The sequence below is a fragment of the Callospermophilus lateralis genome, chromosome 17, assembly GCF_048772815.1.
Source record: "Callospermophilus lateralis isolate mCalLat2 chromosome 17, mCalLat2.hap1, whole genome shotgun sequence".
Taxonomy (NCBI): Eukaryota; Metazoa; Chordata; class Mammalia; order Rodentia; family Sciuridae; genus Callospermophilus; species Callospermophilus lateralis.
In genome coordinates, this window is record NC_135321.1 from 70981188 (window position 1) to 71000424 (window position 19237).

A 19237-nucleotide genomic window follows, 5' to 3' on the forward strand; every position below is an offset into this window, starting at 1 on the left:
TCATTTATCAGCAATAACCACAATCAAAAGAGGTTAAGTTCATGCTTAAAGTGATGGCACTTAGGAAATGATGAAGAATTGGAGTGATTTCCTACAGTGAATTTGGGCCACAGTGTCAAGATGAGACCATTTGCCAATGTCACCATTTTCCAGCAATTGGTCAATGTCATATTAACCACTCTAGTTTTAATATTAGAAGTTTGAAGTTCTTAAGAGTCAAAAAACTTCAGCCTTTTCAGATAAAGAATGTTAGTTATGCTATTTTCTTTTTATGAGAACAAAATATGGGCAATCATTACACTTAGTTTTATAAAGAAGGGTGCTACTTGCAACTAAACTCTATATAATTAGAGTGGTTTTCACTTTTAGTGACTCATTTCTCTGCAACAACATAAAAAAAAGTACTCCATCTGTATTTTAGTCAATAGATGGCTGCTCTTGGCAGAAGGTGAAATATATACATTCATACATATATACTTCTAGTAATAAGTAAAGACTTATCTTTACTTTTTGTTTAAGAATTTAGAATGAAAAATCTTACCAGATGATAAATATCAGATCATAAAAAGGTAAACAGGTCTTGCTAATCTCAAAATATACAAGGAATATAAACTAATGCTCAAACTATTACAAAATGCATTTATCTGTATGTTTTATATAAACTAGGGGGGAAAGTCACATTTTCATAATTTAAATTTCACACAACTTCCCTTACAATAATTTTATTTTACTCCAAAAGTGAATTTATTTTCAAATGAAAAGATAAAATCCAAAAATCAGTACAGAAGATTGACAGTGGATGATATATCAATGCACTTTTTCTGTCTTGCAAAAAACACCAAGAACAGTGGTTTATGGTGTTTTACTCTCTGCAATTAGATAAAATACCAACTACCCAAATCTGTGATGTAAAATGTGTGTGTAAAAATTTTAGTGATCACATGATGTCTATGCCAACTTACAAATGCACTTTATCTTTGTTGAATCTTTCTTCACCCTGCAGAGATCTTTGAGATACAGCAAAAACAAACAAAAAAAAAAATTTTATCATTCACACAAGTGTGTTTTCTACATGTTACTGTAGAAATAAAAGATCTTTTGTCATTCACTTAAACATCAGTAGAGACAACGTACTCTGAGAAGAACTCCTATGCTGGAAGCAGACCTCAGAGAGTAGTACCTGTAGTAATCCCTTCAAAACTGAAACAAATAAGATGGGAATTCAGTTATGTAGTACTCAGGCTAAACTGGCATATTTCCAGCTTGCCCTGGTGTGGACAAACTCCATGATCTAATTAGCGCTTGGCAGGCAGCTGGCATCTGGGTTCTGGAGACTGTAGCATCACTGTTCTTATATAAGTGGTTTATTTAAACCAGTGGTAGTTCCATGTGGTTACCAAATAACCACTATCTCAATACTCATTCCTGGAACTGTTAATTCCAATCTTCTGCTATCTTGGTGTGTGTATAAACTCAAATGAGACACATTTCAGTACTTAGTAGTATATATTCAATTTGGTGTGATCTACTAAAAATCTGGCTTCGAGATCATAAACCTGTGATTAGAAGAGCAGCTTTAATATAGAGCCTATAAATTCTGCCTTTCCTTGGAGCAAGTAGCCTTCATCTTATATTTCAAAAGCAACTGGACAAGACGATACTATACAATGATATTTATGCTTAGAGCAATTGAATATTTGAAAAAGAAATTGCAGCTTATTTTCCTAATAAATCGAAAGACATTCAGTAAAAATTCAGGAAACCAGACATATCAGTAACAATGTTTAGAAAGAGAAATCTAGAGCTGAGAGACCTGGTGTTTGATCCCCAGCACTGTCCCCACCCCTCCACCCCACCCCCCAAATAAAAAAAGAAAAAGAAAAAAGAGAGAGAAATATAAATATAGAATGATAAAAAACTGACATAATTTCTCAATATGGGGGGGGGGGTTTAAATAAGTTTAAAATATGTTTCCTTCAGGTATTGATATAAATAAAGAATAAATATTTTTCAGTATAAGAAGTAGTATTTATGTCATCATAAATTTAGTTAAAAGCATGATCACAATTTACAAAAACTTTAATTACAGATTACAAAGAAAATAGGCAGACTCTAATTGACATTCTGTTTGCATCTTGTTACCTATCAATTTTCTGTTCCATTACAAAATTCAATATTAAAATTTTATCACCAACATTCCATATTGATTTCAACATTAAAATTTATCAAAATGATTAAAAACAGTCAATTAGAAAAAGCAATACACCAAAAATAACATTTCCAGGTCTCTATTGCATGGCATTGACCATCGGATAAGGAAATCAAACATGCCATTAACTTTTTAGCAGGCCCTTGGCACTGGATTGCAGGACTATGGAAATGCTGGTGCACTGATCAAAGAAGCATTTCCTGTCCAAAAAAAAATATCAGCAGGGAACAGGAAAGGGATCCCAGATAAGCTTCTGAGCAATAAAGAACATTAGAGTTTGACTTTGTCTCTTACACGTGAATGAAACTTCTCTCCCATTCTTTAAGTAGGACCAGAGCCTCGTGGCCACTTTCTCAGCTAAAATCCACAATTATCACACAAATTAAATTTCTGTGTTGGAAGAGAGCATTCCTTCTGGGGCAAACTACTCCACCACGATGAATGAGGACTCCTCCTTCACTGTCATATAAACTGCACTGGAGGGAGATGTTCACCAAGGCAGAACGGGCCTCCCAGCACCCCAGGTCCTCAGCAGGTGGTTAGCACTGGCCCACCCACAGGGATGACCAGATCAGGATGGTCCACAGTCACTGGGGTAGATCAGCCCACTGCCAACCAGAAGACACTGTCTCTCAGGACTGTGTCTTGACACGCGCACTTCGCTGAGTGGTTCTAGCACTCTTCATCTTTTGAAACTTTTGATTCATTTTCTTTGCGTAACTTTTTCTGTTGGTAAATGCACATGGCTATAGCAGAGATGCAGAGCAAAATAAATATCACAACTGCTATCGCACCTGGGGTAGGGGAGAAGACAGAAGAACACCAAGTCAGAATATAAATGGTGATTTTTGCCTTAATTGGGGGCTTTGCTAACATCATTGCCTTATAAGGCAGGTTACAATAAACCAACCATCTACTATATCACAAGTTGGGACCGTCAAGCCTCGGGAATTTTAAGGTCTAGTGGTTTTATAACATTTGGTATGTCTTGAGTTTCCATGACTTTTGGATGTAGCTGGGGTAGTCCTTTTCCCTAAAGGCCTGTGATTGAAATTCAGCTTTTGTGCTTAAAAACAGAAACAGGACTTGGGAAGCTGAGGCAGGAGGATCACAAGTTCAAAGCCAGTCTCAGCAAATTAGTGAGGCCCTAAGCAACTTAGAGAGACCCTGTCTCTAAATAAAAAATTTAAAAGGCTGGGGATGCCACTTAGTGATTAGGTACCCCTGGGTTCAATCCTTGGTTCCGAAACAAACAAATAAACAAACAACAAAAACAAATATATACAAGGCTCTGAGACGAAGTTTTAAATTATCTTAAATGTATAGGGGCTGGGTTGTTGCTCAGTGATAGAGTGCTTGCCTTGCATGTGTGAGACCCTGGGTTCAAACCTCAGCACTAAATAAAATAAATGAATAAAATAAAGCTAAAAAAAAAAAAAGGTTATAGTATGTTTAGTACCATCCTAGAATAAATGTTATTTTTAACTAAGTAGATACATTTTCATGAAATTGTTTTATATCTTTGTAAATTTGTTTTGATGATAGAGATCAAATCCAGGGCCTAGCACCCTACCACTGAGGTATCTCCCCAACTCCAAAATACTTTAATGACAACATAATTTTGAAATGCAGTAGTGTAACATATATGTGATCAATCCCCTGTCGCCAAAAATATTGCAGGGATACTTATTAAGTTTATTTTTGTGGAATGTGGACTATTTGAAAGAACCAGGTGTAAATGTTCTAAAATATTGAGACCATTAGCTATGCCATAGTTCTCAACCCGAACTCAGGCTGAATCAGAATACCTGAGGGGAAGACCTGGTGCCTCCTTCTAGTTTAAGGCTGTAATTCAGAGCCAGAGTGCTAAAGCACCCCCAAGAAAGCTAGCTGTGCAGCAGTCATATTCGTGAAGAATGAAAGTCAAATCTATGCTACACCAAATAACTACGTATAAAGCCAAGCTTGGACTGCCCACATTGTAAGTGTAAGACAAAAGGTATCAATTTGTATCTCCAGCTGGTGACTGTTAGAATATGAAGACTATGTCTGTGAAGAGTCTTTGTGAATATTAAATGAAATAAAGTGTATAAAACAATTAGTTAAAGTCTGGGTATGGTATAGTTATGGTACTTTCAGTAAATGAAAATTATTATTAGTTTTAAAAATCATAATAATTTCATAAAATTATATTTCTGATTCAATGACTAATGTTACTTGAATATTTCTTTTATTATACTAGCAAGTATTTCAGAGTAGCAGGTTGAAATAACAGTAAAAAACAAACACTTGATTCAGTAATAAATAGACATAACAGAAAAATTCTCTGAATCTTATCTCTTATGCAAATTATGACGATAAAATATGAGAAAGAAATAAGGCTGAAGTCTGTATATGAGGAGAAGAATAAAATAAATTATTGAAAAACAAAAAACAAAAAAACAAAGACCAGGGGAATCTCTGTGCATACTCCTGCTTCCCCTCCCCCCTTCAAGAGCTCATCAGAGTTTCTCAGGACAGCCCAAGAGCCCTGTGAGATTCATTGTTGAACAACAGAGAATCTTGCCAGTGATTTTTACAGAGAATCTTACAGTGATATTTGACCAAAAGAAATAAAATTCCAAAAGTAAGTTTTTGTTGTTGTTGTTGTTGTTCTGTTTTCAATTTGCTAACTACCTCTAGCTCTTCAAGAAGGTCAGGGGCTAAGTCTGACATTTCGCAATGTCACTTTTAGGACTTGGGATCCTGTTCTGGAATGTTGGACATCTTTAAATTGTTTTTGTATTGCAATGAAAAATTGTCCCCCCCCCAAAAAAAAATCAGAATTTATTAAGGATTATATTTGATTTAAAATCTAAGATAAAAGTAGTCTTTTTAGATATGCATTCTTGACTACCTTCTCACAGAAAACTGTGTAAAACTGCTTTTTCCTCTTTGGGTCATGTATTATTATTTTATACCTCATTGATTTCAAAGAGAAAAATAACCAAGAGAGTGACAAATGTTAATTCATGAAAAAAGATATTTAGTCAGGTTTTCATAATGTCTGAATTATTTTGTTTTCTGTCATTTTAGAGGAAAAAAGTTTGCTTTGTATGTACTATGAAGAGTCTAGACAACAAGAAAACAAACAATATTTCAATAATCCATTAATTAATTAGTGAGGAAATATGAAATCTTATTTTTTTTCACACCAGCTCTGGATAAATTATATTTCAAGAAAATGAAACATAGTTTTTATTGCCAAAAAAGATATGTTTAACTTGTATTCAATTTTCCCTTCAATGAAAAATAACCTATCAGACTAACTGGAAAGGACAATTAAAAGTGAAATACACGTGGCTCTTGCTGTACCACACTGAGAATGTTCGCGATGACACTGAAATGCACAATTAAAAAAAAATGCACTTGAAGTAATGTTAAGCATATTTAAATTTTTAAAAGTTTCTTTTAAAAGATCAAATAGTAAATGAAACATCTAAATCATGCAAATGGCCTTTTTTTTTAAGTGTCATAACACATGTGCTCTGATCATTATGTGGCTTTTGATTTAGGTTTTCGTGGCTTTGAATATAATTACTTGGGGCACTGTCTTGCTCTAATAGCTATAACATATCTATGCCCTATCTATCTATCTATCTATCTATCTATCTATCTATCTATCTATCTATCTATCTCTCCCTCCCTCCCTCCTATATATCCCTCACATCCTAGGGAATACAGCTATTTATGAAATAAGAATTTTTCATTATTTTGTAACTTTCTTTTATTTTCCCTCGGACTGTGCATGGAACCCGGAGGCCCCCTTACCCCTGAGCTACATCACCAGCTCTTTTATTTTGAGGCAGGGTCTCGCTCAGTTGCCCAGGCTGGCCCCGTAACCTGCCATCCTCCTGCCTCAGCCTCCCAAGTAGCTGGGATCCCGGAGCCCCCCACTCCAGACTTCACCTGTTCTCTAAGAATCAAGTCTTCAATCCTCACAGAGCCTCCTCCCACTCCCCCAACCCCAGCTCAGGTCCCTGAACATCAACTCAGAAACCCACAAGCACCTTCCCCTCCTGGAGTGCTGGTTCTTACCTATATTTTTCTATTAAGTTAATACTGTCAGATGGGAACAAATAATTTTTAAAATTTAAAAAGTTTTTTTAAAAAGCGACAGTAATGCCGCAGCCGAGTCCCTTCAGCCCCTTTACCTCCGATGACCCCAGAGTCGCTTCTGTCGGCCTTCGCCAAAGGCTCTCCCTCCTCGCTGGGTTCGGAACGACCTAGGGTAGAAAAGGGGAGGCTGCCAAGGGCGTCGCAGGCCCTCGCCACCGCGCACAGCCGCGGTTCCCAGCCCGCGGGGAGGGGCAGCGGGGCCACGCACCTGCGCCACCTGCGCCACCTGCGCCACCTGCGCGCCGCGGGGCCAGCTCCCGCGCTCCATCGCCGGGCCGCGCCCCCGCCGCGCAGCGGGCCCCGGCGGCCACGTGGCCGCGGACGGTGACCCGGGCCGGGCCTCCGGGGCGCAGCGCCTTCAGCGGGGCGGCGCGGCCGAAGCGCACGGCCGAGAGGCAGCCGGAGAAGCCGCGCGCCGCCGCCCGCCGCGTGTCGGGGTCCGCGCCTGGGGGCTCTGCGGGGACAAAGCGACACAGCGTTAGGACGCAGGGGCCCTGGGCGCGGTTGGCGACCCCGCCGGCACAGCCGCCACGGGCTCCGACCTGCGCCCCCGGCGCCCCCTGCGCGAGAGCAGGCGGCTGATGGCCATTTCCAGGGCAGAGGGCCTCGGGGGACAGCTGCGAGGGACAGCGACTCTGTGGGGGCTTCAAGGCGACCATCTGAACTCGGTTTTTAAAAACTGATCATTAAAACACACTTGGCAGGGGCCACCGCCGGCAGCCGCGGGAGGAATCACAGTAAACTGACCCCTGGGACGACGGAGCTCTGGAGGGTCCGTGTTTACTCCTTCCGTTCCACTGTCACCTTTCAGGATGTAGATCTGTCCTCTTAACACACTGCACCTTTTATCCCCAGATATGCCCTCCCCCACCTTTGAGCGCATTCAGTTGTTCTAACCTCACACGCATCTTGTCTGCTGGCAACGCTGCACCTCTGAAGTTCATTAGCTGGGACCTCTTAGTGGCTTCGATATTGTAAGAGCGCTTAACTGTGTATTCATTGCCCTGAATATGACAGCATGGAGGCTATTCACATTTAGAGTAGCAACTTCTATATCTGAGCTGATTCATTTTATCTTACACTATTTATTTTGCATGATGGTTTTTAAAATTTTGTTGATTTAGTGGTGTATTATTATTATTTCAGAGATTGAAGCCAGGCTTAACCCCTGGGCCACATCCCCAGTCCTTTTTCTTTCTTTATTTTTTATTTAGGGACAGGGTCTCATTAAGTTGCTTACGGCCTCCCTAAGTCACTGCGGCTGCCTCAGCCTCCGGAGCTGCTGGGGTTACACAGTTTCCTTCTTCTTTCTCCTTTTCTCTTTCCTGAGTTTGAGAGTTCCGCTTTCCTAGCACCCATAATCATTCTCTTGCACCATTACGTGAAAACAAGATACTCTTTTCCCCAACACATTCATCCATCTCTTCGATCAGTTGCGGTCAGTAAGATGAGCCCTTGGGCATGGGCCCTTACTAGTGGTCAGGCCCCTTCCCCAGGTCCCTCCCCTTGTTACCCACAGGCCAGAGTGAGCCTTGGACAGTGTTGTTTCCTCTTAGTTTTCCCTCTTTAACCTTCTTTGGTTTTACTCATGCTTATCTCCTGACTAGAAATACCATTTCCCTTACATTTATGTATTTTTTCTTGTATTTCAAGAACCTTTGTATAATTATATATGTTTTTTTTTCTAAGAAAGAACTTTGACACCACGGAGGAGATTCTACCCTTAATCAAACTTTAATCAGGCTTCTCTGAACCATCTGCTCCACTAGCCCCATTTTTTTTTGTTTCTGAGTTGTGGAATTTAGCCAGAACCCTCCACTATCCTTGACGTCCTTGACAGTCCTCCAGGTGATTGATTAGCCCGGCGGGTCTTCATCAAGAATCCCAATAGGTCAATTTAGTAAGAATTCTCCTAACCTCTTGGTAATTTTCCACCCACCAACCAACCCCCCCCCCCGCCCCCGCCCCCCCCCCCCCCCCCCCCCCCCCCCCCGGCTGGCTGTCAGTCTACACTTTTCCTTGTATTTTAAGCTGAGCCCAATCTCTTCACTGCAAAACCCCAGTCCAGGGTTCCTTTAGTCCTGAAGAAAGTCTGCCATTTTGTCATGTGTAAAAATATTTCTCTCTTTGACACAATATAATACACAAAGGTTTTACAATAAATCATTGTATTTTGGACAAGAATCATATAGTTTTAGGGGACCTTTTTTCTGATGAAAGGTGAATATTAACATTGTACAATCATTTAATTTGAAGGTGATGGAACAGAATAGAGCTCTTCTAATTCCTCAATAAATTACTTAAGTCAATAATGATCACCAGATAAACTTTAAAAAAAAATATTTGAAAGGAAGTGATCACTTTGCCTACTCTGAGTCTACCAGGCAATCACTCATTCAACAACCCAGGAAGAAAGCCAAGGATGAAACACTCCTGGCTTTTAACAAAACACTGTTAGTAATTGTTTCTCAGTAGAACACATTTTAAGTAGAACTCAACACTTAGGCAGTGACCTGAATTCTATTTTCCTATCGCCTTGACAAGTTGACATTGTCAAAACCCTTAATTTCTGCACCTGTTAGCTAATTAGCTCTAATCAAAAATGTCTGTGGGTCACTCTGCCCCCCTCTCTCTATGGTACTCCACCTGGATTCCTTCCAATTCTCTCTTCTTTTCCATCAAAGCCTGTTCTTGAATAAATTCACTTTTGCATAAATACCTGATTATGCTTTCTGATAGTACTCTAAGAAGTATATGCATTTTAGCAGAAGGAAAGACTTGGTACAAAAGAAATGGGTCTTTAATTATGGACTTTGAAATATTAGCACCTGAGGAGGTAGAAAAAAATATTTGATGTAGGGCTGGCTTCCCAGGCCAGTCTCATGCCAATCAGACAGGTGTCTGCTTTCACAACAGGGTGTCATTTGTTTGAATGAAAAAAAAAATGACTACATAAGCAAGCAAATAGACAGTGTTTTACATTGTGCAATATGGTAGACACTAGCCACATGCAGCTGTTGCAATTCAAATCAATTAGAATTGAATAAAATAAAAAATTTAGTCCCTCAGTTACACTAGCCACATTTCACTTGTTAAAAAAAACTAGGTGTGTCTAGGAATGACTGTGTAGGTCAGCATAGCTATAGGATATGTTCACCATCACAGAAAGCTCTATTTGCTAGCCTTGGTCTTGGAGGCTCATAATTTCAAAGACCTCAAAACATCCATGATCCTCACTGACTCCCAGCTAATGTTAAGTTAGAAAATCTCAAGAGATTTCTACTAAATTATTTCTAAGTTTTCCTCATTTTATAGATGATATGAAAAGGAGTTAACTTACTCAATTAATCTTGGCTCTTCCTTGATAAACAATGTAAAATCTCATATCTTTTTAAATTTTTTAGATTTCTTGTGTTTTCACTCTATAAAATTGAGAAAAGTAAGTTGCCCTGGGCTCAAGTGTTTCTCTATGTTTTTGCCTGATAAACCAAGAAATGTAAGACCTGACAGCACTTTATCCAGACCACTTCTCAAATTTGTTTGGCACAAGCAGTTTTGAGGGATAAGGTTATCTTTCCCTATGGGATAAGGAATAGGCTTGCTTAGTGCTTGCTACAAAATCTGTAGATTCCCTAGGCTATGTGTTCCTCAGTTACAGTGCAGACCCGGCCCATCTGCAGCATTGACCCGAACGTTTCTCCCAGCTCCATGAGACTTAATACACAGGGGAAACCGTGCCAATGGCTAATGTGCATGAAATCTGCTATATAAATAATAGAGCCCTTTATTTCTAACCCAGGGGTCTTACGTCATCTGCCAGCATCCACAAATCAATTGTAGGTTTCTTTAGTAGCTTATGAATCAGGTAAAGAAAATCTCAGACCCCAAATACAATAACCCTTCTAAATGAGGCAAATATCATAGTATAAAAGTAATATAAAGCCACAGCTCCACTGAGCTTTAAATGTTATGTCTTATGTGATATCTTCGTATAGAACTCAGAACATAATTTCCAGGAATAGTTAATTACCAAAATCATGTGGCATTCTCATATCTGTGTAATTGTGATAATATGTGAGTATTTACACTGCTTTGCTTAGGGGATGGGGATGTAGTTCAGCGATAGAACACTTATCTAGCATACTCAAGGCCCTAGGTTCAATCCCTCAGTACTTCAGGGAAATTAATTAATTAATTAATTAAATGAAAATAAAATGTAAAAACTTATAGGCTACTGCTTTATTTTCTGAGAGAAGATAAAAAGACATGCTCAGCTTCTACATTTCTTATTTTGTTTTAGCACATTTCTTTTTTTAAGTTTGTGGTTAAAACACACACACACACAAACAGTCAAATCAAAAGAATAATAATCCTAATTATTTGGATAAAGAATCTAACAAAAGTGACAGGTTACTTCTCCTGGATTATAGTATTTTAAGTGTTGACATTCTTTAAGACATTTCTCTGATAAAATTCAAAACTACATAGAAAATTTGACTTCAAGAGCTTACATTGAGGTGGGTGTATACTGAATTGATGTTGAGATAATTAACTTGAATGGTCTTCATTAAGCAAGACTATTCAGAAATGGGAAGATAAGAGCCAGGTGTGGTATGGTGGTGCAGGCCTATCATCCCAGCAGTTCTGGAGGCTGGGGCAGGAGGATTGCAAGTTCAAAGGCAGCTTCCACAACTTAGCCAGGTCTAAGAGCAACTCAGCAAGACCTGTCTCTAAAATAAAATATTAAAAATGGGGTTGGGGAGGTGGCTCAGTGGTTAAGCACCCCTGGGTTCAATCGCACCAAAAAAAAAAAAAAAAGAATTGAGAAGATAAAAACAGCATGTTAACTTTAATGAATTCTAGGCTATTTCTTCTGAAGTATGGTAAAGAATAACAAGCATTATTTTATTATAATTGCTCAAACACTAGCCTAAATTTCTTATTAATATGTGATCATAGTATAGGATAAGTGTAGTGACTCTCTTATTCATAAGCTGCCTCGACGTCTAATTAAGTGTACATGATCCATTTTCACCAAATATTTTTCAGTGAGTGGATAAGGGAATGATTCACAGGGGCTAAGATAATTAATAATGATGACTTACCACTAAATACTTTGAACAACTTTCTTTGGAAAATTAGTGGCTTCTTTTTTCCTCAATATTACAGTCTATCTTATTGTAAGTTAAGAGAATCAATATACTTCACATGGATCTCCAAGTTTGAATATAAAATTATATTGGCATAATTATTAAATGGTTGAACAGCAGCAAAAGACACTGTCCAAATCATGAAGTGCTGCTTTAGTCTTTGATTATTATTCCATATTTGCCAGATAAATATTCATCACTTTCTGAGGTCAGTGGCTTCAGACTCCATGCTTCATTGCTCAATTCAAACTTGCATTTTTAAACCCTAAGTTATATGACTTTGAATAACATCTGAATTAACGTCTTAACCCCCTGCACATACTTATTTGGAGGGAAATAGGAATTTATGCAATTAATATTGTTTCCTAATTTGTGATTCTCTTTAGAGTCTATATCATTAAAACAGTTCATTTTCATAGCTGATTGACATATTTCTTTCCAGAAAGATTCTTTTCCTTAGTAACTATGATGTTAATTTAAAGTTAAGCTGTGCCTTTCACATACATCTCCCTGGGGTATCATTATCTCTTCACCTTTTCCCCTGGGTAAAGGTGGTTAAGAGCACGCCTCATGGCTCTGGTTCAGTGTCATCAAGGACAGAAACATAGGCCAAGCAGGACTTGGGACTGAGTTCAAGGTGCTACCATCTGCTGGAGGAAATCAACCCTTCTTTCCTCTGTCTTCAGCTCATGGGTTCTTTCATCACTGAGTGTAGGTCCCTGAGTTGAGGCTGACATTCCATGTAGGCTCTGGGAACAGTTCACTTTTCAATAAGTGTTAGAAAAACACCGTGACTCGTGCCTGATTGCCGGGGGGAAGGTAAGCTGTGGGGTGTTTTTCAGGGGACGCCTTTGCTCATCCGCCAGGCAGCACTTACTCGTGGTTCTATGTGCACTCAGACAAAAGTGCCATTTGTGCCTTGATTGTCACTCACTGGGAAATTGTTATTAAAATAAGACAAGGAGCTTCATTCAGCATAACGAGTGCTTCCAGAGTGTGTGACACGACACTTACGATCTGATGTTTTTTGGGAGAAAGATCTTTCTGCCACTTACCTAAAACCTTTCCCAACGTGAGGGATTTGATGGCATTGAATTCTGTCCCGGAGGACAGGATGACTTGTCTCTGCGCACTCTGGTTAACCTATTAAACGCCCCGTGGGAAGCGAATGTCAAAAGGAGATACAGTTTTAATGATAAGGAAGCAGAGGAGGCCAGAAAAAAAGTGATAAAAATAAGTCACTTGTAAGTGCTCAATAACGCTTAAATAATTCACCTTAAAACAACATTTAGGAGGGGAAACCGATTTTATGAACAACTTCTAACTGCCACAAGCCGCCTGCCCTCCCACTTCCCCACTCCCTTTGCTGCTTTACTTTTCTTTATGATGTATCTGCAGTTGGCAGAATCCACAAGAGGACGGAAATCAATTATTTTAAATGTAAAAACTTATTCTCTGGAGGAGACTTGACACAGCCAAAATAACTGTAGTTTTATGTGCAGACTTAAAATATATTTTCTTTTGAATGTCAGTGACAACTGCCTGATTCTCTTCTGACTCAGGTCTATTTTCTTATTTATTCCCATTTCAATGAATATCTTGCATGCTCTCATCTTGTGTTTAAATTGCTGACCTATCTGTTCTTTTGCTACCACCTACTGAAATATTAATTAACAAATTCCACCCGTCGTCACCATGATACACTAGACATTTCCCTGCTGAATCAGTAAAACAAGTAAGGACATCTTGGCATTTTTAAAAGGACCTAAGAGTAATAATAACTCTGATAGGATTATTGCTTAACAAACAAAACAAACTAAATACCCCTCTCACCCCTGGCTATATTTGGTTTTCTGCCTTGATCTATGGAGAATATTTGCTCATTAGTTACTATTTATCATCAAACTTTTGCATTAGATTTATTCATTCTCCGACAGACTCCTCATGGTGGTTACTGGGACCTTCAAGTTTGCTGCATTACCTCTACAGAGACAACGGCTTCCTCCCTGTCAATCTTCAGCTGGTGAAGGTGCCCATCCGCCATGTTTTTAAGATCAAAGTTAAAAGTGTCTGGATCTCGATGTCTGTCTAGCTTGTACGTGATCTGCAAACTTCCTAAAGAGGAAAATAAATGACGTTTTAAATTACAATGGTATTTTACAAATATTTCAATGCAGATTCTAGAGCACTTATATTGTTACTTATTTCATGCACCTTTGACTCTATTTAGCATTGACTTGAATTCACTCAACACTTGCCTCTTCTATACTAGAAGTGACTTAAGTGCCAACCTGAGTCCAACTGTACTGTTTCTAAGTCAAGATCCGGTGCATTGATAATCATTGGTCTTCTAAATCTTTCCGAAATGAAGAAGTTTAAATTATACATATGGAAACTCATAACTTAAAACTAAATGACAACTATATTTGTCTTAGAAAATGATAAAACTGTAACACTGTATCAATATTCAGTTCCTATAATTATAACTTCTTCAATAGCATCTATTTTGATGTATTACTAATATGGTGCATAATTAAGTTTTTATTTTTCAACCAGAGTTTCCTTGTGAAGTCTTCTACCATAACCAAAGAATAGGGAAGAGAAAAGGTTTTATTAGAAGATGAGGTTTGTGTAGTTTTCATGTTTTCTAACATACTTAGTTCTCCAACACAGATATACCCTCAGGGCTCATAACTCTTAACAACTTACATGAAGATTCTGATTCTATAGGATTGTCTAGAAATCTGATTTTTGTCCTAATTCACTAAATATAAAGTCTGACTTCACTGTCCAACTGTGAAAGTCCAGTAATGCCCCAGCTACCACTGGTGGAGAGATTGTCCCCTCACTGTTCTTAGGTGGATGTCATCTAACTTGCTTGTCAACCATGGATGAGATAAGGAGCCATCATATTTATTAATTGCTTAAGGAAATTGGCTTTTTATATAGTTCCATGATATCATCCATATTAATGCTCTTCTACTTACTTAAAATGAGCAGGAAATAAATACCTGGCAGATATCCAAATATCTTATTTCAAACAGACTTAGATCATCATGGAGTTTTAAAGCATCCTAGCAATCGTAAGTATAATTTCATATCAAATCTGTGAAATCGTCAGTCTTGGAATGGGAAAAAGCATCTTAATTCAACCTTTAAATGCTACTTTTTATGATAAGCATTATGGAGAGTACTGAAAAACCAGGTGCATCTTAGAAGGCATGCGATTTTCTTTATTTGTAGTTTAAGTGCTGAAAAGACCCATATCATTATAGTCCCATTTTTTTCTAATTCAGTGTTTTCTCTCTTTTTTCTTCACACAAAAGATATTCACCATTGTTGGCCAGGATAATGGAAAGGTATTCCTCATAGAAAGAGCTCACATAAAGCAGTAAGCTGGGTGTCCGAGTGGTTCGGAAGCTCAGTGTGACGGTCTCTCGGGACAGTGTGACGTCCCTGTGTAATGAAGAAGCAAGGGAGCTGGTGTTGCCACCTAAGGGGTGATGATCTTGAAAATCATAGGTCACTGAGGAGCCAGTTTCAAAATATGCAGAAATCTCTAGAATGAAAAGCACATTTTTGTCATGTTAACAGAATGCAAATACAAGTCCTGTTGAAAGAATGTTCCAGTGCTTTATTTATTTTTTTGTTCACTCATATAAAGTAACCATTGCACAATCTCTTTTCTGTGTTTCTGGGTTCCCCATCTGTGGAGTCAGTCAACCTCGGACTAAAAAAATTCGAAAATAAATTAATCGTGTCTGTATTGAACATGTACAGACTTTGTTCTAGACATTATTCCCTAAACAATACAGTGTAACAACTATTTAGATAGCTTTACATTTTAAAAAAAGTATTTAAAAAAAGAATTTAATCCTTTTATCCTGGGAGATAAAATGGCAAAATGTTTTGTTTTTTCATGTTTTAACTTTAAATTTTTTAAAAAAATAAAATTTGAAGAACAAAGTAACAAATCCCAACATATAGCCCAGAATGACGTTTGCTGGAGATTTCACTTAATTCTCCAAATTATCTTTATCTAAGACTTACATACGATTAGTTCTTCTGTATAAACGCACAATTCAAAGGCAGCTGCTTTGAGGTCCCAATTTTGAGGGGTGGGGTGGGGTTCAGTTTGGGATTCCATTTTTTTCTAAGAGGTTTATTTTTACATATCTTTATTAAGACCTAAACCTTATACCATAAAATGGAGCCAATTAAAATGTAAAATTCCCTGTTTTCCGATATTCATGGACGTGTGCATCCATCACTGCCGTCAGTTTTAGTGCATCTACATCAGTCCTCTCCATCCTCATCCCATCCTCCTAAATATTCCATATTCAGTTGGAATTCATTCTGTTTCTCTTCAATATCCTAACTGAGGCAATCACAAATCTATTTTCTATATTTATTTATTTTGGAGATTTCATATCAATGGAATCTTTACTGATTACCTTCTTTCACTTGGCACATTTTTAATAGTTGATCATATTGTAAAGTATAGCATTTACAAGCACATCATTCCTTTTACACTGATGAATAATATTTCATTGAACAGAGGTATCACACTTTGTTGATCAGTTCATCAGATGGTAGACATTTGGGCTGTTTCCACTTGAGCTATTTTAAATAATGCTGCTATCAACATTGAAACTTTTGTGAGAACATACATTTTCATTTAATATATACCCAAGAGTGGAATAGCTTAGTCTTATCATAACTCCATCTTTAATACTTTACACTCCCAACTGCAATTTATGAGAGTTTCGATACCCCCACATCCTCACCAAAATGCATTATTGCCTTTCTTTAAAACTATAGCTGTTTTTGAACTATGGTTGGCGATAAAGAATATTTCAAAAGAGTGAGTAGAACAGACTTTGAATGTTTCCACCAGAGGAAAAATGATAATATCTGAGGTGATTGATATTCCAATGAACCTGGTTTATCATTACACATTACATATATATTATGGAAGTGCCACGCTGAACCCCATACACATGATTGTATGTGCCTGTGTGTGTGTGTGTGTGTATGTGTATAATAACAGCTATCCTAGATGTGAAGTCATATCTCTTTGTGGCCTTGGCATTTCTCTAACAGCTAATGTTGTCAAGCATCATCTCACGGGTTAATTGGCCATCTGTATATATTTTCTGAAGAAATATTCACAAATTCTGCCCATTGTTTGATTAGGTTATTTGTCCTTTGGATTAAGTTATTGGAGTTTTTATATCATTTGGATACCAGACCTTATAAGATAAACGATTTGCAAACATTTTCTTTTCTTCCATGATTTGGATTATCTTTTCACTTTCTGATTGAGCCATTTGAATCAGAGATGTTTTTAATTTTGAAGTCTGGTTGATCTGACCTTTCTTTCTCCCATGTTTTAGGAATCCCAGGTGTTTCACCTTTCACATCAAGTTCTGCAACACACTCAAGGAACATTCTTTGTATTGTGAGACTCAGGTCCATTTCCACTCTTCTGCGGGTGCATATGGATACCCAGTTGTCACAGAGACCCTTCTTTCCCCACTGAACTTCCTTAGCACTCTGAAATCCATTGACCACAGACATGAAGGTGTAACTCTGGACTCTGATCTATATGGCTTGTCTCAGGCCAGCTACTCTCTGTTTTTCTTGAATACCTCCACAGTAAGATTTGACTACAGAAAGTCTGGATGCACTAAATCTGTGCTTTCTCATTTTTTAAAAATTTTTTTGGGGGGGCTATTTTGAATCCCTTTCATTTCCATATGAATTTTACCATGGACTTGTCAATTGCTGGAAAGGACCTAGCTGGGATTTTGATAGAAATTGTATCAAAAGGTAAAAGTTATTTGCACACGACTTAGTCTTTTTTTTTTTAACATAGAAAATCCTGAGGAATTTGCTAAAAATAAATCTGTAGATCAATTTAGGGAACATTAAGCCTTATTTATTTTAATTGTTATAATCCATGATTGAAGTATCTCTCTGATGATTTGTCTTTCTTTCAGATTTATGCTTTTATAGCATACATCTTCCATTTCTTTTCTTACTGCTACATATCTTGCTTTTTGATACTATTATAAGTGAAATTGTTTTTTATTGATTTTATTTTCAGATGGTTCATAGCTAGTGCACAGAAATGCAGTTGATTTTATATATTGATTTTTTATCCTGAAGCTTTTATCAACTTTTTTTTTTTGTGATAGTAGAATAGCTGTTAGTATTTGGTAACAGAAAACAGGATTTTCCATGTAAAAATGACTATATCATGTGCAAATAAGGGAAGTGTTTCTTGTTCCCTCCAAATCTGGATGTATTTTAGTTTACTATTGGCCTAGCTGGAACCTCTAGAACAACACGGAAGAGAAGCTGTGAGAGGACTCATATTGCTTTCTTGTTCCTGATCTTATGGAAAAACATTCCCTCTTTCACGACTGAAATGATTTTGGCTGTGGGGTCTTCACCAGCCACTGATTAGGCTCAGAGAACTCGTCTGTTACTAATTTCTTCATTTTTTAAAATCATGAAAGTGTGTGGGATGTTGTCAAATTACTTTTCTGCAGAAATTAGATGATTATGTTATTTTTGTTCCTTATTCCAAAATGTTATGTTGTATTATATTTATTGATTTTCAGCTATTAAAACAACTTTTTTGGATAATTGTTATTTTATCTTGGTGAATGATCAATTTTATGCAGCTGGCTTTAGTTTGGCAGTGCTTTCTTGAGGATTTTTGTATCTACATATTTAAGTGAAATTAGTATGTAGTTTTCTTTTGAAATCTTTGGTTTTGGTATCAGGAAAATATTGACCTTACACAATGAGTTGGGAAACTAACTCTCTCTCTCTCTCTCTCTCTCTCTCTCTCTCTCTCTCTCCTCCTCCTCCTCCTCCTCCTCCTCCTCTCTCATTTGGCAGAATTTTGAATAACAAATAGTACATTTTATTAAAAAATTTCATAGAAATTACCAGTGAAACCATACAGACCTGGGTTTTATCTTATGTGATTGTTTTAAAATAACTAATTTTCTTCATCATTAAAGCCTATTCAGATTTTCTCTATTCTTGAGTAAATTCGGTAGTTTGGGTTTTTCTAATAATTTGTTTCATCTAAGTTAACTAATTTTTTCACAGATGTAGTTGTTCATAATATTCCCTAACAATCCGGGTTACTTCTGTTAGTAGTAATGTCTCTCTTGCCCCTGTCCACTCTAGTGACATTATAACTTAAATTCTAGTAATTTAAATTCTCTCTCTTGTTTTCTCTGTCAGTTTTACTGGGTTTGTCAATTTTGTTAATCTTTTCAAAGAACTAACTTTTGGTTTTGTTCATTTTCTGTTGTTTTTATAATACCTACTTTATGAAATTCACTATAATGTTTATTTTCCTTCTCATTAAATTAGATTTAGTTTGCTCTTCTTTGTCCAGTGTCTTCAGATGGAAGGTTAGGTTATTGATTTAAGACTTCTCTTCTTTTTAAAGTACAGAAAGTTAGAGCTATGAATTTCCCTCTAGACATGGCTTTAGCTGCATCATTCATCTCTTTTTATATTTCCTTTATGTTTTTTCTTCTTTGTCAAACTAGAAGTGTAAGAATTTCCACCTATTTATAATATTCCATGATTTGTTTTTGCTATTGATTTCTAATTTCATTCCATTGTGTTTAGAAGCATATTTTGTATGATTTTAATCAAAATTTAAGTTTACCAAGGCTTGTTTTACAGG

At 37.3% G+C, this 19237-nt stretch overlaps 1 protein-coding gene across 1 annotated transcript in view; it reads right to left on the reverse strand.

The window, feature by feature from the left end:
* Positions 1 to 2881: 2881 nt before the first annotated feature.
* LOC143382624 (contactin-associated protein-like 3) overlaps positions 2882 to 19237 on the reverse strand; it is a 152805-nt gene continuing 136449 nt past the window's right edge. The window contains exons 17-22 of the mRNA XM_076836864.2: positions 14852 to 15076; positions 13499 to 13632; positions 12573 to 12660; positions 6594 to 6821; positions 6403 to 6474; positions 2882 to 3003 (exon numbers count right to left, since the gene is read on the reverse strand). Of these exons, the coding sequence (XP_076692979.2) occupies positions 2882 to 3003; positions 6403 to 6474; positions 6594 to 6821; positions 12573 to 12660; positions 13499 to 13632; positions 14852 to 15076 (869 nt within the window). The remainder of the gene's footprint in view (positions 3004 to 6402; positions 6475 to 6593; positions 6822 to 12572; positions 12661 to 13498; positions 13633 to 14851; positions 15077 to 19237) is intronic.